The following is a 27,082-nucleotide window of genomic DNA, read 5'->3' as shown; positions in this document are numbered from 1 at the left end:
TGGGTATGCTGATGGTGCATCCATCTCCGAGGGGTTGTCAAATTGAACACTGATAGGACACAGGGAAGAAATTCAGACACCTCATTTCCATCCAGCATGGTATTCTAGTGTTAGGAATAAGATTTTTCATCTGAACTCCTGAAAAATGTAGAGGATGTTGGTTCTATTACAATTTTAGCAAGTACAAGTATGTCTATTCAAAGTTCTAATACCAAGTATGAACCGTATTTCAGGGGAGTTCTTCAGGGCAAGTGTTACAAGTACTATACATCACAGCAGACAAACTTAGAGGCAACAGAAATAATCCTAATTTCTTCCTGAGTGAAGTAGGGCATGGCAAGGCAAAACCCTTGGCTGTGAGGCCTCCATATTCTTACAAATTCTTGTATTAGCATTCAAGTTGAGTTGGAGTCTTATTATGGTAGTTCTTGTTTAACAAGATGAAGATAAAAGGACACATGGCTGAAACATCTTGGGTACAGTGCTAGGTACAGATTATAAAACAACAGCAATATGCTTGATGTTAACATCACTCATTGCTTTTTCGTACTTCTTGTAGGAAAGGAAAATGGAAAAATGCCTTGTTCTAAACCAGTGGTTGAAAAGAGGGTACTGTCAACTGGTGTGAGCACAGTATTCTTTATCATGGGCATTGAGAGTTATCCATAAGTAACTGCTGAAAGGCTTCTGAAGTCACTGCTCCAATAATGAAAAAATCTGCTAAAGCTAATTGTGCTAGGCTTAAGTTTAATTGCTTAATTTAATTTGATCTATGTCCTTCCTTTTGTGAAAGATACAATTGATTCTGTTTCCCGTGGCCCATTTCTGTACCTCTGGAGCAGTAAAGTGGTTGCCATTTTCTCACTGGGTGGAATTGGGCTTGGGTAAATACCTGAACCACTTCTTTAAAACTCTGTGCTTTTGCCTGTGCCTAAACTAAAAACTTCCACCTGGATTAGTCTGAACCTCCATATTTGAGGTGGTACTATATACAGCTTCTTCCTTCTCCTCATTTAAGTTACCCTGCTTTGATATTTTGGTTCTGATATATGGCACTATTTTGTAGCAGTTTGCTGATCCTGTCCATCATCTCTGGTTTCAGTTTTAATTAGTGGTGCAGAATCCAGATTCTACATCCTGGAATTCCTCATGAAAGATTGTCTCATACACATGAAGCTGAAGCTATGCTGGAAGCCTGCTAATATAACCATGTTTGACAGCAAACAGCCCTTCTGCTTTCAGCCTCTTTTCCTGATTGCTCTCAGCAGCAAGCAGCTCCCTCTCCTGAGGCCTGCTCTCCCTTTCCAGGAAACCTAAACCCCTTGACCAATAGGCAGCCCACTGCATAAGGGACCAGGACTCTTAAGGACCATTTATCTGTATGCAAACCTCAGATTCGCAGTATCCCTTGGCCTCCTCTTCTGCAGCTTTTTTCTGCTCTACACCAACTGCTGCCTACACTTCTGTCTTTCCTATAGCCACTTCTCTGGCTTCAGCCTCTTCCACAGCTGCCTTTGTCGCCATGCCCAACACTCCTCTGGTTCTCTCCTTCTCCTCATCCTCATCCCTCACTACTTTTGATTCCTTCACTTGGGTGCGTCACTCTCTGTTTATAAAAATCAAGCAGCCGAATCTTGCCTCTTCATTTCACATACTAATTCTTTATCTGAGCACTTGTGTAAGTCCTTGTACTCCCAAGTCCAACTTCTCATCCCTACTGTGGTACCCAGCACATCTCTCAGTATTTTCTCCTGCTTTGTAGCCTTGCAGAGCTCGAGGTGTAGTAAGTCTTTCTATATTCAGCAAAGATTCCAATTTTGTTCTTTCATTTTTCTCTCTATCCAGACATTTCTGGAAGTGGTCAGCCAATCTCGTGGATGTTTTTTTAAGAGCTCAACCAAGACTCTCAAATGCTTTTGCAGCCAAATTTTGCTGTCTAAATATTTTAGTAAAAAAAAGTCTGTCTCATCTTGCTCTCTGTATGAACATTTTTGTAAAGAAGTCAGCCAAACTTTATAGAAACGTCTTTCTATTTTTGCTATCTATACATTTTAGTAAGGAGTCATTAAGTCATTTTTATCTCTCTGTGTTTCCATCAGCATGACACATAGTACTCCCCATAGGAAGATGGGCTTAGGTCATACTTTCCCATAAAAAGGAAAGGGGTCCATGCTTGGAATTTCCTGAGCTGTCATGTCCTGCTCCTCCCTGTTTCTGATCCATCCTGTACCCCAGACAGAGATGGCGATATCTGAGCCCATCCCAGCTAAAAATAGCTCAAGAGCTGTTAAGTCCCTCTCAGCCTCACAAGAGTCATGTCCGTGATGCCAATTTATTGTTAAGCCATTGGTAGGAGTGTGATTTTTGTTGTAAATTCTTACAAGTCTAAATTATGAAGCCACCAGACTACGCGCTGGGGAGCTCTTGTGCTTTTTTGTACAGTTGTTATAACTCTGGAACTCCCACTATTAGACTCCAAAAGTGTTGGCTAACAACCCATTCATTTTGTACAGTAGGGGGAAAAATTTGACAGCTGTGCTTTGCCCAGGCAAAGCAAGGGATGAGAGAAATTAAGGTGGAAAAGAGAGAGGAAGAATGAAGAAGTTCACTGTCTGTAGATTTGTGTAGTCAGTCCTGCTGCATGGATGGCCCAGAGCTGGGATAGCAAAATAAAGAAAGGGAAAGATACGGAAAAAGTCATGACAGAGGCCCAATGTGCTTCCTTTTATATTTAACCTGGTGCAGCCTCTTATGTAAACAAGACTTTTCATGCTGTTTTGTTTGTGCATCCACAGGCAACCTTTTGAGCCTTTCTCTGGGAAATCAGTTGGGAGGGACTGAACACAGGAGCAGAAGCTGGCTCAGAACACTGCTACTCCATCTCCATGGGACCCTTTGTTTCACTCCCACTTTTCTTGTCATAACAGTCAGAATATTTGAGACAAAACGTGCTTATGCTTAGTCCTCCATGGAACTGCTTCTGGAAATACATCAATTTTTCTTTGGGTGAAAGATAGGAAGTTACAGAGTAGTCATGACTGCCTTTTAAACTAATCTTTAATTCACTGACTCACTAGTCTACTCTTAAGATTTGAATTGATAAATTCAAATCTAATATAAATGAGGGTTGTGCGTGGAAAGCAAGTTGCACTTTGTTTCAAGGTTGTAACATGTATTTGGGACAAAAATAATTGTAGAAAGAATTCATAATGAACTTGAAACAGATTTCACATTTTGATGGCCCAGTTAGTTTTGCTTAGTAATTAATTTATTGGATAATAAACACTTGCTTATTTTAGGAAATTCTCGCTCACTTTTCACATCTTTGCAAAAGATACAGTGTTGGGTTATGCTGGTTGCTCTGGAGTGCAAAAAAGATACAGTAAATTCTATTTGTTTTTTGCAGAAACTGTTACATTAGTCCTTCCTTACTTTTAGGCATCTGCCTTTGGCATCCTGGCAAGATCAAATGCATAAATATACACTGTCAGGGAGTTCAGCAGCAATAGGAAACAACTAAGTCTTGGAGGGAGATGGGTTGAGGAAGAAGACTTATTTCTCATTCATGCATATTGGGTCATAGTTTTTCATGCCCTGAATGTGATACTGAGAGACAACACAGGTTTATAAACTTGTAGCTTTAAGATGATGATGTGAGGAAAAAGATGAGCACTTTGCCCAAACTTTTCCTGAAAATTGGTGTTCAGCAGTATCAGTTAGTGCTGATAACTGTATTGAGAGTTACTATGTGCTGCAGTTCCAAAAGTTATGGAATTAGTTTCCAAATTATCACTGATGTGTTCAAAGATCACAGAATCAATTAGGCTGGAATAGACCTCAGAGAGCATTCAGTACGACCTCTGACTGAAGACCACCATGTCAGAATGTCACTCAGTCCCATGGCCAGTCTTTTCTTAAACATTAAACACCTCCAGGGATGGTGACTCCACCACCTCCCTGGCCAGTCCATCCAATGTCTAAGCACCGTTTCTGTGAAAAAAATCCTCCTAATGTTCAACCTAAACGTCCCCTGGTGGAGCTTAATATTAAGATCATGTTACATATCATAAGAAACATGGCATATCTTCTAAAAGATGCTTTAGGAAATTAGTTCAAGAATCTTGTGCTAAAGAGCCTTTTCTTTGCAAAGGGAGATAATCAGATAGTTTGGGTTTCCATTTAGGCTGCATGTGTATTCTTCTGCTTAATCTCATGTCACTTCATTTAGTTCTACAAGACCCTGACACACGGGCATGTTGAACACTATAATGAGATTTTATTAATTTGCATAGACCACAGACTTATTCTGGGGCTTTTTTTTTTGCTTGTTTTGGATTCATCGTTTGGAATGTAGATACTTGATTTCTGCTAAGCTGTTACTATTTGGTGGAAGGACTTGGTCTTTTTTATTAAGATCCTAGGAGAAGCTTCTTGTAAAGATATATTTCTCAAGTAATAGATATTTGGAGGTTTTTTTTCAATCTGTTAAGCTGCATATTAATGCTACTTTCTGAGAAATGTAGGACATACTATCCACATGTTTTGGAGAAACATACTATTTTTTAGGTATTCCATCGTGTGTCTGTTACTTGATTTGCATGTTGGACTCCGGCCCTGTGGAGCAATACAAGATGTAAATATCCATATATGCACTACTGTAACCTGCAGGAGGTTTAGTTTTCTCTGTTTCTTAATTGCCAGTCATTTTAGAAGAAACATTCAAAATTTTTGTGTGGCTTGGAAGTAGTAGGGCTAGTTTGGCTGGTAGTAGGTTAGTGTATAGTTTTTAGCCTTTGTTTTAAATGTTGTTTTTGTTTTTAAATCAGGAGCCAATGAAGTCGAGAGCACCACAGCTACATTTGGAATACAGATTCTACAAGCAGCTAGGATCTGGAGGTAAAAAGCAGTATAATGCATTTTACTGTGATGAATCCAGGATCAATTTTTGGCTGAAGTTTTCTGGGTTTAGAGGTATAAATCTATTTAATAAAATGTTCCTTACTACTTAAAGCAGAAAAAAGCCCAAGGAGTTAGTGAATTAAATTATAGTGAATAATAATAATTATAAATTCCATTATTCTAACTTTTTTCCTACTCAATAAAGTGTATCTATGAAGTCCTGACTTTTAAATAAATCCTACCTATCACAGCATTTGTCTGCATACAAGTATACCTTAAACTAAGACTATTCCCAGTACAACTCTTTGAAAAAAATACTGTAGGTCTCCAAACTGCTAATCTACTAATTGTGTATTTTGAATGAAAGTTGATGTGATGGCTTAAATAGCTTCAAATTCAGTTTTACTTTACTTCACTTCTACTGATACAGTATATATTGCTGCTTACTAGTTTTAAACCTCTTAAATACCTCTAGGAGAAGTTTAAATGCAGTTTAATATTTAAATTTCTCATTTCACTCCCATTGGTGCTTTTATACCCAGAAGTACTCTTATGGTGGTGGCCTGAATGATCCAATTGTCACCTTTTGTTTTTATAGGTGAGCGATACCTAAAACTTCTCACACAATTTTGTGCCTTTCACAAAAGTGCATATAATCAGTTAGGAAGATGTAAAGTTTCTTACCCTAGTAAAGTGAGTACAGATTCTCTAAATCAGCTATAATTTAGGAAAAAGAAATCTTTTGATATCTTTTCCTTGAAATTATTCCTAGAGTAGGTCATGTAACTATTTTTCCCATTTTTCTACTAATGTAGAATTTTATTTTATGAGTGGACTACTAACAGTGGTTTTCTACATGTTTATTCAGGGGCTTTTACATGTTTCTACATGTTTCTACATGTATGTTCAGGGTCTTTTTAGAAAAAGCAGCCTGGAATTTGTGCCAGTGATTTTGATTGTACTTAAGCTAGAATAAAATCCTACTTAGTGTGAAAAGTCTCTGAAAAGAAATACACAATGAACATGCCCATACCACTTTGATTTTGTTACCTTGAATGTGTGTATGTCATGATGAATTTTAATACTTTTTAATTCCTATTTTCACCTTTTTCCTTAAAATTTGGGATCATATGGCAGCTCATCTGTGCTCTGACTGGACAGTGTTTCTCTGGTAGCTTTCAAAATTTCATGCTACTCTTTTAAAGACTACTTCTGGTGAAACAAAGTTTCTAATATGTTCAGTTAATATAGACCTTTTTTTCCAGGAATTTTTAGAGATTACTTTAGGCAAAACACAACTTCTCTTGTCAATTTCTCTTCCTAGATGGAAAATAAAGTTGTAGATAGGTAATCAAAATCTTGAGTCTCTATGGTTGCTGTTTGGAGAAAGTCATCACAGTATGGGTGTTTTTTTTGTAAGTAGTTATAAATTGTCAGCATACCATACACTAACATTGTGAAATAACTGATGAGTAGAAAGCTGAGATCTTAAGTGTTTAACTAATGGGGCATGACAACCCACAAGTTAGGTACATTACCTATCTGTGAATATAGAGGTGTAACTATCTAAAAGTGCAAAGGAGCTGTGTAGTGGAGGTAAGAATAAAGCTGTAATTTCTAGTTCAGACTGCAGAAGTTAGGCAGTGCTTCTCAGAGGTAGGAACCATTACAGGAGAATTTATTGGGAAAATGTCTTAGTGAGTGTAACTATGTTTACTTTTTTATTTAGTGAATAAGACTGAGAACTGTGTTTAGTGTAAAAACATAGTGAAGTCACAGCTATCCTTCTTTACTTCAGATATCATTCAATTTTCTTAATCCTATTTGCTGGTTGCAACAAATTTTATCTTTTTCTCTGATGTCTTGTTGAAGTACTGAAAGGGAGAGTCACCTCTCTGATTCTTTGCATGAAGATGAGGTTACCTTTAGGGTGAAAATGCGAAGATAGAGCTGGTGACTTACTAAGCATCATCAATATTTATGAAAAACTTTGTTACAGACCTCCTTTGTTTTTGCAATAACCTGCTTTTATTCAAAAGTGAAAGCCTCTCCCAGCAGAGAGCCTTGAAAGCTCCTTTGTGGGCTTTTCTCAGGCTCTCCACTTGAGGCCTATTTTAAGGGGTTTTGTGACAAAGGCTCATTATGAAGAAAGTAATTTTCTTTTTTCTATCAACATAGAAGTTAAACAAAGATTGCTGATTCCTTATCTTCTGGCAGCAGTCACTTTTTCTATACTTTTAGGAGTTGGGCCCTCAAGCCGAGAAGTTATATGGCCTGTGATTTTCAGAAAAATCTTTGTAGCATTATGTAGTTTCTGTTCTCATGTAATCTGGTTTTAGTTTACTGATTTTTTGTGACGTGCATATTTACTGTGAAACATAGATTTAAGTAATTTTATCTCACGAACAGTTGAAAACATAGTTTTGGAAAGTTGATCCACTAAGTGATAAATTCAGAAAGCAAGTATGTAAACCTCCTATGTAAAACAGGAGATAGTGAGTGGAAAAAAAACTTTCACCAGGTCTATCCATGTAGATAGTATTGCTTTATGGGCAGTGGTCGTTCTTTGATCAGAGAGAGAATGGATTGAAAGAAGTGGTCTTCAGTGTGCAAGTTACAGAAGAGTCTGTCATAGGAGATATAAAAATTGCTGCCATTGCTGGAAGAAATTTGTAATACAGCAATTGTGAAGAGAGAAGGTTTCTCTGATACACAGTTATGCACCATACTAGAAGTTACAAATGTCTCAAGCTTTCCATCTTCTAAGCTTCTAAAAATCCATATTTGTAGGCTTTCTTACAATGAAGTAATCTTTTTCTTAGCTGTTTTTGTTTATTTGCACCAACTTTTGGCCTATAGCTTTATAACTGTGTGGACTGTGTAGTTTGCATTTAATTGTACTGAATTGTGCTTCCCCTTGTTCTCCTCATGTTTACATGTATACTTATGTATTAATAGCAAGTGATTACTAAACTGGTTTCAGAAGCAATCAGTGAAAAGGGAGTTGTACTCCCAGTCTTGTAAGGAGAGCCAATATTTTCTATAAAAACCCCATGGTTTTCGCGAATAAGAGCTACAGATTCCATAGTTTATGCTACAAATTGACTTAGTGTGAAATAATTAATTGGCATAGTGTAAAATAACCTGAAGCTTAAAGGATAAAATTCTTTTAGGCCCTGTGAAATCCTCCTTGACTTGGAGGTGGCAGGAGGAGGAGGAAGAGGCGTTAACATGTGAATGAATACTTCTAGAAGAAAATGAGGTTATTTTCTGGCAATATCATCCTGAAAGCAAGTAAAAAAAATGTTATTGTGATTACAGATTATTTTACCTTCAAACCTTTTTTAATGGAGCATCCTTGTACTTCCTCTAATCTTGTAAGCATCCTTGATGAAAAGAGGATTTTGAAATGGTTTGTTTTCTAGGTATTTCCTTATCTGCAGCCAGTATTTGTCAACTAAGTCTATTTATTTATTTTTATAATATCTCTTTTTCTTGCTTTTCTAATAACCTTGTAGCTTGGGATTTTTAAAAATATATATTTGTGTTAATCTCTCTGCTAAGTCATGTTGTTTTGTGTCTTGAATGCCATGAAAATGGAAAACATGCTTAAATTAAAAAAGGATCAGAGGGTTCTTTTGTAGTTCTGCTCACTGAGAGAACAAGGAGAAAATAGGCATGAAATATGATAGATGTGCAGTTTTTATACACAAGACTTTGGAACTGAGAGTATTAATTCTCTGTATTTAATAAAAAGTGGTTTTGTCTTGCATGAATAAGAATTAACATTTCAAAACTGGATTCCTTTGGAGACGATCTGCTCAAAAAGAAGGCCTAAATGTAACTTTACTCTTAAGTATACTCTTTGCAATGCCTGTGAATGTGCAGTAACATGTAGGTGTTTGTCAGGAAAAAAAAGTGAAGAATCTTTCTTAAAGAGGAAATACTTTCAGTGCTTTTGGGCTTTTAAAAATGTTTTTAGTTTTTTAGGGAAATGGACCTCAAACTTATTGAAAACAACTTTTAAAATTACTTCAAAGATGTGGCTTATTTTATAGTCTCATCATTATTTAGCTTTCATTTAAGTTTTATGTATTAATACAGATTTTTATGAAAATTACTTTCCTTTTTCTATGATAATTTTGTAGTTTAGTAACTATGAGGGTGTTTTCCTCAGGGAGTTTGAGATCATTAGTCAGTATGCAGAATTTCTAGTCAATTGAATGGGGAACATATGGATGGAATTTAGAATCTTTTTGCTTCTGATAAATTTTGTTTAATGTGTATTTTCTTAATATGCAGATATGAGATATAAGAAAACTATACTATCATACTCCAAATAAAATGCTTGCTGAATTCTTACCTGAAATTGCATTAAAGCTTTTGGAATTAATAGAAAACAGTTTTGTATTTTTTGATTTTTTAATTAATCTTCTATGCTATCAGGCTTTCTTTGCATGATTAGAAGATAAGGTGTAGGTGTATTTCGTGCACCATGCTGCAATTTAACTGACAGATAGGTATGGTTCAGTTTCCTTTTGCAGAAAGGAGTCTGTAAATGAAAAAAGTTATGTGTTGCATGTTGAAGAGCATAAAAACGATTTAGCTTTCATTGTCTGATTTTTCTAACCTCTCTTAATAGATTGGTCATTATCATAATGACTGGGAGCTTTTGCAAGTGCCTGAGAACTCGTTTGTACTTACTTACCTGACAAGTGGAGCAAAAGAATGGCAAGCAGCTTCTACTGCTTAAAGTGAATTAGTAGAACTCCTGTTTGTAATGCTGTTGTTAGAACAGACTTAGAACAGTTCTTGTTTAACATAGCAGCGAGGAGCATTTATTATTAGATTTTATTTTTTTCATTTGAGGTAATTTTTGAGGTCACAGATCTCAAAACAGGTCACAGATCTGTTCAGCAGTGGATTAACCTACTGGTAAAACTTCAGACAAGGCAGATGCTCAGTACTGTAAATCAGGTTTTATTTTTCTTAACTTTTGGACATCTGTTCTTTTAGCTGAAATCTAGTTAACTCTTCCACTTGAAATACTGGAAGCCATTCACTTTTCTTACAGGATCACTACTATTGACTAGTCAATGTATAGGATATACATTTGTGTACAGTAGGAAAAGGTGTTTTATTTAAGAAGGTCATTGCCATTATGAAATGAGTGCTAAGTGTTGCATTCTGTACCTGAACCATTGTGATTTGGTACCAACATTCATGTGACGTGGTCTGTAGTGGTATCTAAAAATATGGTTTTTGGTTTTGAGATCATGCGGAGCTGCCTTTGACACAGCGGAATCACAGTACTTGGACAGCTGTAATTACACAGTTACTGTTGGATTAGTGATTCAGGAGGATTTCAGTGTGGGCATAATGTGGTTTTGGGAGATACAGAAATATTCCCATACAGTAAGTGGAGTCTGCTCACCATTTTGTAGTCAAGCTCAGGAGAATATTTATTGTGGCATTTAGAGCATGTCCGGATTCACCAAATTTTGGTTTGGCAATGTAGCAGAGTGAGTTTGAAATACTTTGAATTTCTGATTTTGAGAGGGGGCAGAGTACCCTAAGGCAAGAACACTTCTTTGTTATGAGGTGCCTTATAGACAGTTTAATATGGACTAGTAGGTTAGACATTGCTGTTTATGGTTTTCTTTTTTGTGTTGGAAATGTGTTTGATGGGCTGAAGGCCAAGAATGAGGTTCAGTTCTCAGTGTCTTTAGTGTTTTTTCCTCTCGGTAAAGACAAAAATGTTAAAGGTGAGAAAATGTGTTTCTTCATTTAATTACAGTTCAGACCAGTTTTAGCTGGTGTGTAAGATCTGAGTGTTCGGTGACAGCTATTTATTATTTTCGTATAGCTATATTCAGGGTATGGAATATCTGAAGCAGATTTTTCTGGTGAAAGACAAGCTATCTTTTGCATTTAAGAAGTTACAGGAGACTTACACTGTCACTGTGAAGGCAGTAGGATCTCAGATTGCTAGTGATACCATGTCTACTTCATCCCCTTGGCCCTAGCCACCTTGCCTTCCACTTTAGCCTGTGGGAGAAAAAAGAACCCAGCATGATTTCATTGTGGTGCATCAGCATCTGTGTTTTGCTATAACTCTTCCCAAGACAAAAATTTCAGTATAATAATTTCTTAATTTCTTTCTCAGTTGATAGACTGTAATGTACTTTACTAGATTGATATTCTATCATGCCATGAGGAAGTGTCTCAATAGCAAGTCTCCTTGAGTGTAGTGCTAGAAACAAAGCACTACAGCTAGATTATTGTGTCAGGTGATTATTTTTGTTCATAGATCTTCTAGAAACAATTTAAAATGACTTATGACTTTGTGTTATTCAAAATATTTTGGGATTGATGTCTTGCTGCTATTATAGGATAAACATTATGAAAGTTACAAAGGTTTGAAGCGAGTTTACAGGAAAACACAAATGTGAAGTGCCGCTATATTTAATTGGATGTTCCTACTAAGTTAAAGCAGTAATAATTTACTGGAACTTCAGATTTTAGGGTATTATTTAATTTCTAAAACAAGGGTGTTATGTTTCTAATGATCAATGACAACGTATATTGAAGACAAAATCTCTAGCCGTAAACTACAGAGTTAGGAAGTAGGTGAGTTCAGGGTAGTCCTAGTTTACATATCTAAATAAAATTTTATCCATTCTTACAGATATGTTCGAGTTACTGCACTTCATATCCTTTCAATACATCTTGCTAGCCCACATTCAGTATGAGCAAAGTGAGTTTTATTAGTAACTTCACGTGAATATTGCTTTGAACTATGCTTCTAGGTAGGTAGCTGAGAATTTGGTCTTAAACTGATGGCTGTTTCTTTAATTCATTTTTTTAGTTACACTGTCCTGCTTTATTACTTCTGTTGTAATTTGACTGGCATTATTATGCTGGGGAATCAACAATAAGCAGTTAGTTGAAGTGGTTGGTAATCATGATAAAGTTAAAAAAACTAAACATGCAGGTAATCTTAAAAAATAAAGCTCTTAAGCTTAATTTAGGAATATAGTATTAGAGCACTTAAACTGAATCAAATATTGAATCTCTTGACTGTAGAGGAATCTATTCATAGGCACTGTTAATCTGTGTACTGATGACTGCTGCAGTTGTATCATGAGTTGTTTGGGGAAAACTCTGACTCAGTTTTGAGTTTTTGCTGCTGATCTGCTTCCTTTCATAGGAAAGTTGAGCTACTCAGTTATTAATGTGAATATGCTAATGTTTATGTGAAAAAACATAAATGGATGGTAATGCCTAATTTATTTTTTAAGTGTAGTCCAACAAAATTATAAATATGTTGCTTGCAGTTTTTCTTGTTTTATGCCAATCCTTTTCTAGGATTTAGTCTAAGGACACGTACAGGATTTTCTGAATTTAAAGTAATTTTTCCCCCTGGAATAAGTGTAAGAGATCTGATAAGAATCAGATGGCAGCTGCATAATAGAGTTACATGATAATGTTTCTGAGAAACAGTAGTTACTGGCCATAGGAACCCTGGCTGTAATCAAAAATGTATGTTGATTTTGTATTGTGACATCACACAGATTTCAGAGATTGGGCTTTGAAAGGCATACAATAGTTGTAATTGTGAAAGGAAGCTTGATAAGACAGTTCAGTGAACAAAGTGAATGTTAGATAAATGGATATTTGATTTAATCATGATTACAATAAAATACATCTCTAATTCTGTTTTAGTTATTTATTACTAAATAAATAACTATAGAAGATTTTTCCTTTTGAAATAGATCTAGTTATTTTATTACTGTTTCTTCTTTTTGCAAACATATTCTTATATTTGTAAGTAAGAGATGTAGTCTGTGTTGTGGTGATATAGTGTCTCATTCTGTGTTTAGAGTTTTATAGTTCGTGGCTGATCATGATTTCAGTGGCATTCAGGTGCTATGTTTCCAGAGACTGTGTGACCTTCTGTGTGTGCTGCTTTGGCTCAAGTCAGAACACACTACTGTAAGTTTTATAATCGCTTCCTTTGATAGGATTCAAACCAGATGCCATAGAATAACTAGGGAATATTTGTGTTTGTGGCAGTTTGTTAATTTGTATCCTTGACAAGACTACTAGTATGACTGAGCTGTGAAAGACAACTGTTACTGCAAATCTTCCAGCTAGTTTAAAGTATTTGGCTTATGTCCAATGAATTGCCACATATGAAAATTAAGACTGCAAATAAAAGGCAGTGTGATATAAGAAGCTGAATACATGACACCATGATCTGCAAGAGCGGTCTGGTGTATTTTATTGGCATGTGTCTGATTGAACAGATTCTCAGCAATAGGGTATAATGCAGATACCATCAGTCTGTTTCTTGATTGGTTTAGAGAAAGCTCTAAAAGGAATTGGTATTACAAGAAACTGAAAAACACTGGAAAGCTACTTACTAGCTTAATAGCTTTACAAATTTAGATTGTATTGTATAAAGACATTTTGCTAAGAGACAGTGCAAAATTAAGTCAGTGATAGATGAGGTTAAATGCAAGTGGTATTGCCATTGACCTGTATGTTACATTTTCCTTTGGCTGTCGCTGCTGCCTGTTTATCAAATTAGTTTTTTTTTCCTGAATGAGGACACACACCTAAAATAATTGAAGCTATGACATAATATCTGTGTGGAATTTTTTCCTTAAAATACAAATGTGTTTGTGCTAGTCGTGTATATTGCTAGAGATAACTGAACAACATGCAGTCTCAAGCTTATATCAGGTTTAATGATGAAGTTCTTCAGGAAGACAACCAAGATGGATAATGGTCCAAAGCAGAAATAGCTTATTATTTTCTTTGTTTTAAAGAGATTCGGCAGATACAGTTTAATCTACTAGTCATGTTTTCTTTGTTCTAATACTTTTTTTATCCTTTCATAGTTGTAGAGGAAGTCAGATACGTCAGCTTTAAAAACTTTCTGGACATCATGTACATAAACATGGTGGACTAAAGTATTCGAATGAAAATTAAAGAGTATAATCCATAAATTCCCAGAACTGTTTTAGGGGTCTCTCTTTGCACCTCTGCCCTTCCCATTTCACCTTCTCAGTGGATAGTCAAGTACTTTTTGAATGTTTGGACTTGATTTTGGAGAGCAGAGGTGTACAGCAGTAATGTTTTAGGTGGCTAATGAAAGCTAACTTTTATAGAAGAAACCGGAATCCAAGTGATGCTCAAATAGTTAATTTCCAAGTCAAGACTTCTTTGATTTTTTTCAAGAGTAAAATAGGATTAAAATCATACTGGCTTAACATGGATTTAGAAATTTATGACAGGAGAATCACCTAAGTATTGTAGATTACTTTAGTCAATTGAGCCCATTCAAATGAAAGTGTTTTTTACTTGTCAACAAGTATAAATATCTAGGCATAGGGAAATATGATTGTACCTTAAAAAATGGTTCTATTTTAAGAGTTTTAAACCTAGAAAGAAAAGATGTTTAAATGTTAAAGTAACTTAGGGGGAGTATGTGAATCTACTTTTTTGGCCAAAAGTAAGTTTCCTTTTTGATGGAAGAAGAGGAAGTTATATGTAACTTTTAGTGGCATTTATGTGACAATCATTGAATTCTGCTTATAACTGGGGAGGGGTACTACTTTTTAAAAAGGATTTTTAAGAATGGGGAGAAGACCTGTCAAGGTACTAGAAAAGATTGAATGGTAATCAAATTAATTGTTAATCAAGAAACTGAAGACCAGTGGCTTCTTTAAATTCACTGCAAGACAACTGGGATGCATCTTAAAAGCTCAACGTATTTCCTTCTTTTGTTCTTCAGTGGTTTGAGCTAGAGTAATTCAAAATGGAAATAAAATACCTCCTCTTAATTGGTGATTAGTAGTGGAATATCTTATCAACAAAATAGGGGTTTCTTAAATTTCTAAAAATCAGAGTTTCTTTGTTTTTAGCTTAACCAGTATCTCTTAAAGCTTTATCTAAGAGAGCTTACATTATCTGTCCATAGTGGGAGGAAAAGCCTCATATATGTTTTTATTAGTAACATGTTACTTTCTAACTTCTGGAGATTTAGAGACATGGAGAAAGAATGTAAGTAGCAGAATGACACCCGCTTATTGCTTTTAAGCAAAAGTATTAAGAGTGCTTTAATTAAGAACCAAAGCCCTGAACTTCTAGTACTTTGAACTGTTAATATCAAAGTATTTTATCAACATGGGTAATTTTAGACAGGATGCTCCATATGCACTGCAGAGGTTTTTACATGTTAAACACAGTTTTGGGACGTTTTGGAATTCTCATCTAATCAGAGGATCAAGTGTTTTAGGTATCTTTCTGATAATTCAGGATGATATTTTTAAATTGAAGAACACTATCCCATATCTTATTCTGATACAGAATGTAATATGATCAGTGCTTCTTCATTACTAGCAATAAGCTACTCCTGTGAAGTCTTTCTGAAGTGGGTATGATTATGCATTTTAAGTATATTAGTATAGAGATGAGTGTGATGATACATATTGAAAACCAAATTGTAGCTCAAGTCTTCTGAAAACTGAACAGCTGGATTTTTAGGGGTTTTTCTTTAAATATTTTGACTTGTAGGAAAAGAGATTAGTGAAAAACCTCTTTAAAATGGTGCTTTGATTTCATGTTAATTTTGCTAAAACAGTAATTGTTACATAATTTTTTACCCAAAGCTGTAGTCAGTACATTGCAAATTTGTGCCCTCAGTGTGTCTCTATAGTAAGGTATGAAAAATTGAAGGCTTTATGCAGAAAACACTTAGAATTAGGGTTACATTTGACCTACAGAGAATGAAGTTGAAATCCAGTGTTTCATTAAGGTGTTCTGAAAACAGGTTTGGTACTTCTGTGTAGTGCATTATTGAAAGATTGGACACTGTAGAAAAAGCTCGCATGAAAATGATACATTTTCAGTGTATTAAATATTTGGAATAAATGAAGCAGAGGATGTGTACTAAAGAACAAAAACCCAAAGATCTGGAATAACTTGCTTCCCTAAGCAAACAAAATTTATTCTGCTGAATGAGGAAGATGTCCCGTGCATGTGAAAAAGTACAACATGAGTAGAAGCAATTATATCAAGTTATTTTTAGTTAAGTAGACACACGATGCATATTCTACAAAAAGGTGGAAGTAAAATTGGATCATAGGGCTTTAATTATTTGTATTTTCAAAATTCTGGATTGCCTTTGTTCCTAAGGCAGGTGTTCATTTAAAACGATAAAGTCCAGACTGAATGTATCATTACACTCTTGCGTTCATTAATAGCTTTTCGATTTTTTAAATGATTTCTCTAGATAATAAGGTGCTTTTATTCCTAAAGGTAGAAATGGCCTTAATTTAAGAAGTTTAATTTAAGTATATTTTTTTTGTACAAGAGCTTATTTAAAGCCTTCTTAGCATTTCAAAACCCTGTTTCAATTTATGGTTACAAAACTAATAGAGAGGTTCTAATTTTAACTTTTTATATAAATCTTGATCTTTCACAAGTCAAATATGTAATAGTACCCTTTTCATTAAAATGTTTGTGACTATCTTCAATATTCCTGTTGTGTCTTTTACCTGTAGTTTTTATGAGGTTTATTTTTGTTTCTATGTGAAAAATGTATTTTTAACTTATGATCGACTTGAAATTGGGTAGGAATTATACTGCTATGTACCTTAATCTTAATCCCTTATCGTTACTTTGTATTTTCATTTTACAGATGGAATACCTCAGGTTTATTATTTTGGCCCATGTGGCAAATATAATGCCATGGTGCTAGAACTACTTGGACCTAGTCTGGAAGATTTATTTGACTTGTGTGGTAGGACATTTTCTCTTAAAACCGTTCTTATGATAGCCATACAGTTGGTAAGTAGAATAGATGTTAATTTGAGTGTTCACTAGAATAACTATATTAGTCTTCAATGGATTAAATGCTTACTTCACTTAGGAGATTTGCACTTCAGTTTTAAATTGATGTTGGTGGTATTTAAAATTCTTGTCATACAGTTTAAGCAGGAATACTCTTAGATTACTTTCATTTACTTTATTTCAGTTTTTCAAGTCATTTAGTGAATGTAATTACTTGTGCTTTCTGCGTTCTTATCACAATCTAAAATCATAAATTTTGATATACTCTTTCAAAAAAGAAAACCTTAAAGAAATAAAAGTAATTTTAGCCCACACAAGCAGTTGTATTATGAGACTCCTAAATAGCATAAGTATTTTTTTCCTGGGCATTCTTATAAGAAAGCAAACAAACAAATGAAAAATTCCCCAAATTCTTCTAGAATTTATAGCACAAAATTATTAAATGAAGAATTATTCTCTTTTTTGATGATTCCTTATTTGGTTCTGACTTGAGGGTGAGTGGAAGTGGAAAGAAGGACAAATAAGGCTGTACAAATTTACCAGATTTCCACCTCCCTAAATAGTGATATTTTTTACCCGTAGTGGTTAAAAATAGCTGTTTAAAACATGATTGTAGTTATATAACAGACTCCAGCTACAGACATACAGACGTACAGACACGTTGAACTTATTTATAGCCAAGTTCTTTTTTTTAAATGCTCAAGTCCTCACAAGTCCAGAGATCAGCTTTATGTAATACTTCCTGTTCTTTTTCTGAATGTGGAAATTTTGATAGAAAGCAGTCCAGCTAGAATGCATAGTGATGAGCTTTCAGTGCTTCTCTCAGTTATATCTTTAATATGTAATAGATCAGACTTTGCTGCTTACTGCTTGGTGACATAATTTCTGGTTTTACTTTTCATGAACACAAAACATACTTGTGCCAGCTGTTTTGAGAGGCAAAAACTTCTGTTGTGTGCAAGATTCATGACTAATGTCCAGTGTGAAAGTTTCCAATACAACAATTGATGTATCTGCTTTGGAAAAGTGTACAATTTTCGTTGACTTTAACCGGGAGATACTTCATTAAGAGCAATATTGCTTTCGTTTTAAGATATTAGGAGGGGTGATTTCTTCTATGTATAAAGCCAATATAAGATATTTAGCTTCTGACACATTTTAATGTGGCAATCTGAAGCTTAAATTAAACTTCCTTGTCTATTTTTTTTTCTTTTATTGAAGATTTCTCGTATGGAATATGTCCATTCAAAGAACTTGATATACAGAGATGTAAAACCTGAGAACTTCTTAATAGGACGACCTGGAAGCAAAACCCAGCAAATTATTCACATTATAGACTTTGGTTTAGCAAAGGAGTACGTAGATCCAGAAACAAAGAAGCACATACCATATCGAGAACACAAGAGCCTTACAGGAACAGCTAGATACATGAGTATAAATACACATTTAGGAAAAGGTACGTGTGCTTTTTAAGTACAGAAACAGCTGTGGTTTGTCAAAAACCATCTTGCTTTCAAGTAACAGTTTTTGTCAGTCCGTAGTCATTAAGAACTACAAATTTTGTGTATTGTGCAAAATATAGTTTGGCCTTATGGAAATGCTGTTTATGGGAATAATCTTTTTTGAATTGCTAATCATCTTGATCATGTCTTGGGAATTGTCCTCTTTGTTAGCTTTCCTTAAAAGAAAGATGTGGTGTATCTTTTTGTAGCATAATACCTTCACATTATAAGTATACCATGGCAGGGTGAAGTGTCCAGGAAATCGGTGTGCTTAATAAATACACAAAAGTCAATAGGTTGCAATAGCATGGATTTTCAATACTTCCTTGCTTTTCTGATCTCTTTGAAATGCATCATAAAGTAATAAAACAGCTTAGAGATAATGCTGATTTCTCGATTTTTTTTGTAATTTTTTTTTTTTTAGTGCTTACACTGTTAATAAGGCATTGTCAGAGTTATTAAAGGTTATGCCAGCAAGCTAAAGAAATTACAGGATATCTCTAAATAGAAAAGTTGTTTTTATTGAATGAATAAATTCACCTTGAGAAAGGTATGAGTACTCAGATCTTTGTTTATTACAGCTATAGAGAGGTTTTCCAGTGAAATCAGTTAGTTGACCCCTTTGAATTTGTGTAAGCCAGTTGTTTATCACTGCATGGTAATCACTTATTAGGTTATTCTTTGAGTTGATCATAAAAACATTGCACAATACTTACAGTTTAACTGTAAGCATAGCTGTTAAAACTGCAAATGAGAAACCATTCACATTTCTCAGACAGGAATAAGGTGCTTTATCAATAAAGCAGAGCCAGGAATCACTTAGGTTGGAAAATATCCTTAAAGTCATCGAGACCAACTGTTAACCCAGCACTGCCAAGTCCACCACTAAAGCATGTCCCTAAGTGCCACATCTACAAGGCTTTAAGATACCTGCGGAAGTGGTGACTCAATCACTTCCCTGGGCAGCCTGTTCGAATGTTTTAGAACCCTTTTGGTGAAGCAAATGTTCCCAATATCCAAACTAAACTTTCCTATGGCAAGCATGAGGCTTTTTCCTCTTGTCCTATTCCTTGTTCCTTGGGAGAAGAGGCCAGTGTTGGTACAGTCTCTTTTCAGGGAGTTGTAGAGAGTGATAAGCTCTCCCCCAGACCTCGTTTTCTAAACACCCTCAGCTCCATCAGCTGCTCCTCATAGGATATGTGCTCCAGACCCTTCACCAGCTTTGTTGCTCTTTAGTGCAACAAAGTGCAGCACCTCAAGTGTAGGGTTTTAGCTTCCTAAGTCTAACTTTTGGAACTCAGGTTCTTCAGATCAAAGAAGCATCCGCTATATTTTTCAGGCATAAATGGTGATGTCAGTGTGAGGTGACTGTTACATTTTTGACACTGGGCTCTCATCTCCACTAGCAGAATAGACTTCTGATTATTACAGCATTTTCAACAGTGGCACAACCCCTTTTAAAATCAATTTTTTACTCCTCCTTAAATAAATGATTGCCCCAAACCTTTTAAGAAAAATAAACCAAAATGTAAAACTGGTAATTACTTGAAAAGCAAACTGAATTTTGATTTCATGTCTGATATTTACGCAAGATGTGTTTATTTTTGTCTAATGGTAACTTATTTAATCGTAGAATGGTTTTGGGCTGGAAAGGACCTTAAAGATCATCAGTTCTGAGTCTGTTGCCATAGGCTGGAACATCAGGTTTCTCAAAGTCTCATGCAAATTTGCCTTGGACAGTTCCAGAGATGAGACAGCTTCTTTGTGCAAGGTGTTTCAGTGTCTTGCTACTCTCACACTGAGGAGTTCTCCTGAATCTTTAATCTAAACTTATTGTCTTTCAGTATGAAACCACTAGGCCTTGTTGTGTCACTACATGTCCTTCTAAAATGTTCCTGAATAGCTTTCTTGCAGGCTTCTTTTTGGTACTGGAAGGAGCTGTAATGTCTTCTTGAAGACTTTTTTTCTCCAGGCTGAACAGCAGCAACTCTCTGACTGCCTTCATGGGAGGGACACTGCCTGAATGTCTTCATGGACTTGCTTGATCAGGTCTATGTGCTTTGTATCTTGGGGACCCTAGAGCTGGATGCTGCACTGCAGGTGGGGTCTCACCAGAGCAGAGGTGTAGAATCCCCTCCCTCACTCTACTGGCCACACTGTTCTGGATGCAGCCCAGGACATGTTTGGCTTTCTAGGCTGTGAGTGTACGTTGTGGGGTCATGTCCCACCTCTTATCCACCAGCACATGGAAATCCTTCTCAGGGCTGCTTTCCATTCTCTGTCCAGCTTGTATTTGTGCTTGGATTGCCCTAACTTAGGTGCAGGTCTTTGCACTTCTCGTTGTCATGTTCACACAGGCCCACCTCCCAGGCCTGTCCAAGTCCCTCTGTGGCATCCCTTCCCTCAAGGGGAAGGTGCTGTTGACAGCACCACATGGCCAGATGAACTTGGCAGACTTGCTGGGGGTGTTCTTGATTCCACTGTCCATGACACCAGCGAAGGTGTCACCCCGCAGTAGTTCCAGTACAACCCCTAAGGAACTAGTGTCCACTTGGATAGGGAATTCTTGACTATGATTTACAGTATGACCACTCAGCTAATTCCTTATCCATTTGTTTCAGCTGTCAAATCAGTGTCTCTCCAGTTTAGAGACAAGGATATCCTGTGTATTTTCCATGTCCCTCAGTATAGTTACCACAAGGATCTACAGTGTGATCTTGCTGGGCCCTTGTTGAGACTGACAGGCCTATAGTTCCTCATGCCTTCCTTTTCTTCCATTTGTAATAATGGGGATTATCTTTCTCCTCTTTTAGTCTGTGGAATCTTTACTGGGCTGTCATGACTTCTCAGATGTAGTGGATGTAATGGCTATTGTCTTCGCCTGAGACTCCCTAAAGACTCGTAGATGCATCTCAGCAGGTCCCGTGGACTTGTGCACCTTCAAGTTCATTAGATGGGCTCCAACTTGATCTACAGTGTTCTTCATTCTGCCAGTCCCTGCCCTTTTCTTCTTGTGACATGAGTAATGTGACTGGAATACATACCAGGGAAGATGGAAGCAAAAAAGTAATTTAATGTTCCCCAGGATCCAATCTAAGCTTACCTGTGGTGCAATGTAATTTTTTTGCCTCAGCTTTCTCCATATCCCAGGTCTCCTGTTTCCTTCTGGAGATGTCATGCATTTTTCCTAGTTTTCCTTTTGTCACCATCTTACTTATAGAATCTCTTCTTATTGCCCTTGACATTCCTGGCCACATTTAATCCTCTCAGGGCTTTAGCTTTCTTAAGCTGATCTCTGGCTGCTCAGACAATTTCTCTGTATACCTCCTAGACTACCTGTCCTTGCTTCCCTTCTCTATATGCTTCCTTTTTTTTCTTTGGATTCATCTAGGACCTCAGTGCTTATCCATGCAGGCCTCCTGATGGTTTTTGCTTGACTTTGTTGGAAGGCATTGCTCCTGGGCTTGGAGGAATTCATGCTTCAATAAAATTAACCAGCTTTCTTAGGACCCTGCTTCCCTGCTGGGTCCTATGGTACTTTGCCAAGCAGATCCCTGAAGAGGCCAAGATGCATCTGCTGAAATTCATGATACTGGGTTTGCTTTGCTCCCTTCTCACTACCTTTAGGATCTCAAACTCCAGCATTTCATGATCACTGCAGCCAAGGCTGCCCTTGAGCTTCTCCTTCCCCACCAGCCTCTCCTTGTTGGTGAGAACGAGCTCCAGCATGGCACATCCTCCTTTTTATATTCTCTGTCACTTGGAGAAGGAAGCTATCATCAAGGATAACTTACTGGATTGCTGATGCCTTGCTGTCTTGTCACTCCAGGAGATATCAGAGTGGTTGAGGTTCCCCTGTGAGGACCAGGGCTTGTGAACATGAGGTGGTTCCTGTATATTGGTAGACAGCTGTTATGAATGAGTGTTTGAGATCACTTAAAAAATCATCAACAAGGGTATCAGTAAAACCCCGATTTAATATTAAGCAATGACAAAGTTCTTTGCAAGATTCACTCTGATACTTACTAGTCAGTTACACCAAGGAAAAAGAGAAAATCCAAACCACTACTAAAATCCAGTCAATAAAAACAGAAATGAACTGTCTAGGGCTGTGTGTTTATTTAGGTGCATGTGACAAGTGACAAAAGGACAGTGAGGGGAGGTATAAAAAAGAATGCCGCCTAAAAGCTTAACAGCACTCAAAAGTATTTAACCTTAACTTACACCTTTACGTAAACCTTAAACTTAACAATTCAACATAGGAATTAACACTCAACAACATTTAAACTGTCTTATAACCTAACCTTACTTACAAGCCTAACTTTGATATCCCAGATACCTGAACATCTGAGAGAGCAGCATTTCTCCCAGAGTTTGCTGTAGCATATGTGTATGTTTATGCACACAAAGTCAGTGCAAAAGTACCTGTCAAAAAATTCCCCTCAAAGGCAGTGAAATACTCACTCTAAGTGCTTTTGCATCTCTTTATTGTGCAAAGATTGGAGCCCTTTAGGAGCAAGGGTATTGGCCTATAATTCATTTTTGTTCAGCAGTTGTCTGAATACAGCAAACTTCGGAGTTTGTGGGCTCTGAGAGGCCCAGCTCAGAGAGAGGTTGCTGGTCTCAGCTGCTACGGTCCAGAAGAATTCAAACGTTCTCATTTTAGACCACTGTTTTATAGGATCACAAGAGAGTGGGCTTTAGTCATAATAATGTTTCATCCTGGCCACAGTGTGAGTTGGCACACAGTTGAAAGTGTGAGAACAGGGATGTTATGCTATGCAAGCAAGAAAAATAGTTTCCAAGACTGTTCATAAAGAAAACATGAGCTTGTTAGACAGCAGGGACTCTTGGGAGCAAAGGGTTTCTGATATACTCAAGAGAAGCTGAGCCCAGGTGCTGTTTGTCAAGCTGAGACCTAATGAGCTTTTTTTCAGATAACAGTGGCCTAGAAGGGGTGAGGGAGGGATGCACCACCATAAGGACTCAGCTGCTCAGTCTTCCTGGCTGGAGTGCCTGTGGCCACCTAACCCTGCCCTCCTGTTAATCGGTCCCCAATAGCGCTCAGTCAGCTCCTCATCCATCCCCAGACAAAACTCCATGCACTCAGCTTGCTATTGCCATGGAGGGTAACATTACCTCCTGGTCTCCCTTACCTCTCCTTCCTAAAGAGCCTGAATCGTTCCATTCCAACCATTTTTTTAATGTTCTGTGATATGTAGTATATTTTTTAATTCATGCAGTGAGATATACAGAGCACTGAAGGTCCTCAAATTCTGTGTTTACAGAGACAGTGGCATATAGGATACAGTTATAGACTCAACTCTCAAAATAGTGGTAATAAGACAATTTTTTTGGGTGATATTTTTAGTGTGTAGATAATTTCCTGAGTTGCTTGAATGGTCTTACAGCTGACCCTTGTAAAAAAGTGTTTTCAGTAAAGAGGGAGGCTGTCAGGTTCACATTCTCTTATACGTTATTTTTGAATATGTCTCTGTTGACCTGGAACTTTATCTGTTAGTACGTATGAGTAAGGAAGGATGTTGTCCTTAAATAAAAAGTGTTATTTTAGGATCCATAGTATATAAAATTGTCATAACAAATGCATAACTGCTAGAAAAACTTTAAATGTGTAATCAAAACTTGGTCAAAATCACCAAAACCCACTCTTTTAAGGTGTATAGGAAATACATAGTTACTGGACATCCTGTAGTCAATAATCTTTTGTTTCAGAAGAGACATTTGATCAAGGATTTCTGGTAGTTTTGTGCCAAGTTGGGAGTGTGCATATGGAATAGAAGGTATTTTGTCTATGTGAAGAATAACGTGGCTTTATTCAGAGAGCTATTTGAAGGATATACAAATACTCTGCAGCTCTTACTAGCATGTCACTGGTGCCCTACCTTTCAATAAGATAATTTCTTTTAGGGATAAAATTACTCTGCTTCTTCTCCAGTTCACTTCATTTTCAGGAGGGGAAAGTGAGATTACAGGGAGTGTAGATTCTGACTGGGAGGTTAATGAAGACAAAGATCTGTGTCTGTGAAAGTTCTGCAAATTTCAGTGTTTGCTGGATATGTAAATTGGTAATTATTTTGGGATTTCCCTAAATTCAGAAGAACAGTGTATAAAGTGTTGTCAAAGTTATTTGGCTACAGAAAGCATAATCACATGGAGTCATAATTTACTGTAATCTAGCCATCTGTAATGCTCTCTGGGGAACTACCCATATCCTTGATTGTATTGGTCGTTTTGTGATAGTGCTTAATTATTGCAGAGGTTAGTTATCACACAATGAATACTTGAAACTCATCTGGGGTTTGCTCTTAATATGAATAGAAAGTCTGCTCTTAATATGAATAGAAAGGCCAAATGAAGCCAATTTGTTTAAACAAGTACTTATCCTCAAACAAAACTAGGAAAATGTCATTCTTACCTTTAGTACATGTACTCTCTTGTCAGAGCTGTTATAGGTTCTAGATTAAGAATCAGTTTTGAAGAGGCCAGACTCCTTTGTAATCTAAATCCCCAAATAATTCTACAGTTGATCAATTTTAATTAACTTCTTACTGCAAGAACAATGAACATTTGGTCCTAACATTTCATTAAATCATAAAGTTTACTAAATCATGAAGTTTTTCCAGTAGCTCAAAAAAAAAAATCCTTCTGCATTTTTGAGAATGATTTCTTTCAGCCAGATAATTTTCTTAAAGTGCTGTTGAGATGAATATACCTGCAGTCTGCATCTGCTTTTTTTCTGGGTTTAGCTGTGTTCTTAAGGCAGTCTGTAGTACACAAGAATGCCTGCCCCCACATGCTCAGTTTGGTTTCAAGTACTTTATACCTAACAATTATTTTTATATAATTTGGAAGCTAGTCTTCTAAATATAATGTAAAATTACACAGATGGAAGTTTCTAATAATATTTGCATTTTGTTTCAGAGCAAAGTAGAAGAGATGATTTGGAAGCATTGGGTCATATGTTTATGTATTTTCTCAGAGGAAGTCTTCCCTGGCAAGGTTTAAAGGTAGTGGGTTTTGATATCTGCCTCTGTCCTGTTTTCAGATCATCAGCTTTTTATTGACATATTTGGGGTTTTTTGGAATGTGTGTCTGCAAGCTGTATAACTTCAGAAGCTTGTTTGTTCTTCTGTCATAGGCAGATACATTAAAGGAACGTTACCAGAAAATTGGAGACACTAAACGAGCAACTCCTATAGAAGTATTGTGTGAAAACTTCCCAGGTAATGTCTGCTGTTAATAAAAACGTTGTGTCTTGATTTATAAAATGAAACTGGCATAGGTGATTGCTGGGGTTTAAAACTACAGTACGTGTAATAGATCACAGTACAGGGCATGTGGCACAGGATTGTGTCCAGGTAGTTCTTGAATATCTACAGTGAAGGAGACTCCAGAACCTCTCTGGGTAAGCAGTTCCAGTACTCAGTCACCTGCACAGTAAAGGAGCTCTTCCTTGAGTTTGGGTGGCACAGCCTCAGTGTCTGCCCATTGCCTCTCCTGCTATTGCTGGGCACCGCTGAGCAGAGCCTGGATTCATCCTATTGGCAACCACCCCTTAGATGTATTTTATGTATTTTATATGTATTAATGTATTAATCAGGTCCCCTCTCAGTTGCCTCTTTTCAAGGCTGAACAGGCCCAGCTCCCTCAACCTTTCCTCATATGAAAGATGCTCCAGTCCCTTGATCAACTTAGTAGCTCTTTGCTGGACCCAGTCCAGGAGCTCCATGTCTCTCTTGTACTGAGGAACTCAGAACTGGACATAGCCACTGACTAGAGGGAAAGGATCACCTCCCTTGACCTGCTCTTCATAATGCACCCCTGGATTCCATCAGCCTTCTTGGCCTCCAGGGCACATAGGTGGCTCTGAAGAGCTTGTTGTCCACCAAGACTCCCAGGTCCTTCTCTGCAGAGCTGCTTCCCAGAAGGTTTGGCCTCCAGCCTCTGCTGCTGCACAGAATTATTCTTCCCCAGCTGCAGGACCCTGCCCTTGCCTTGGCTGAATTTCAGAAGGTTCCTCTGTGCCCATCTCTCCAGGCTGCTGAGGTCCTTCTGAAGGGCTGCACAGCCCTCTGGGCTATCGACCACTCCTCCCAGCTTTGTGTTGTCAGTGAAATTGCTGAGGAGGCCTCTGCCCCTTTGTCTGAATCATTGATGGATAAGTTAAACAATACTGGGCCCAGACAGAAGAATTATCCTTTGAAGCAGCAGTAAGCTAATGCTGCTGTTCTTCAAATATATTCTTCTAAAGGAAACATTAAAAAAATACTTTATGTGTACTTACAGTGATCAACTAGTCTGCGCTTGTACCTTCACACTGAAAATTTTGCAAGCCTTTTCACCTGAAATCTGGTATCATACCTCTATTAAAAACAAGCTGTGTTAGAAACAGCTTGAACTAATATTTAAAATAACTTAAAAGTTTCAGGTGTCACTTCTAGGTCTCTAGAACTACAAGGAGAATCAATGAGGTGTTGGAAAATTGGACAGAAAGAAATAGGACCTTTTTTAGAAGTTGTAATAGTTAAAAGTGCTTGGAACAGGGGACATGTATGACATGGACATGGTTTTTCCAAAATATAAATGAATGCCTTGAAAGGTAATCAAAATATCATTGATAGGCAAAGTGGATTTGCTGAGAGTAGCTCATTACTAATGAAAGGAAATCCTGTCCAGAGTAGGACTTGGGGACACAAAACTGATGCTTTATGTGGCATATCCCTTTCTTTACCTATTCTTAGTCTTGTCTCTGTAAAATTGGTTGGAAAGAAAGAAGAAAGTAGAGGCATTTCTCTCCA

At 36.8% G+C, this 27,082-nt stretch overlaps 1 protein-coding gene across 8 annotated transcripts in view; it reads left to right on the top strand.

Moving 5' to 3' along the window:
• Positions 1–27,082, top strand: part of CSNK1G3 (casein kinase 1 gamma 3) — a 68,062-nt gene that overhangs the window by 24,484 nt on the left and 16,496 nt on the right. For 5 of the 8 annotated variants that reach the window (XM_054517871.1, XM_054517875.1, XM_054517874.1 and 2 more), the window contains 5 exons: positions 4,827–4,971; positions 16,610–16,758; positions 17,983–18,217; positions 25,206–25,291; positions 25,423–25,507. In XM_054517871.1, coding sequence (XP_054373846.1) covers positions 4,827–4,971; positions 16,610–16,758; positions 17,983–18,217; positions 25,206–25,291; positions 25,423–25,507 — 700 coding nt within the window. The remainder of the gene's footprint in view (positions 1–4,826; positions 4,972–16,609; positions 16,759–17,982; positions 18,218–25,205; positions 25,292–25,422; positions 25,508–27,082) is intronic. The other 3 variants (XM_036403024.2, XM_036403029.2, XM_036403028.2) reach the window with 1 other exon arrangement.

The sequence above is a fragment of the Molothrus ater genome, chromosome Z, assembly GCF_012460135.2.
Source record: "Molothrus ater isolate BHLD 08-10-18 breed brown headed cowbird chromosome Z, BPBGC_Mater_1.1, whole genome shotgun sequence".
NCBI lineage: Eukaryota > Metazoa > Chordata > Aves > Passeriformes > Icteridae > Molothrus > Molothrus ater.
The sequence above is the reverse complement of the archived record's forward strand: the minus strand, read 5'-3'. Positions and strand labels throughout refer to the sequence as shown.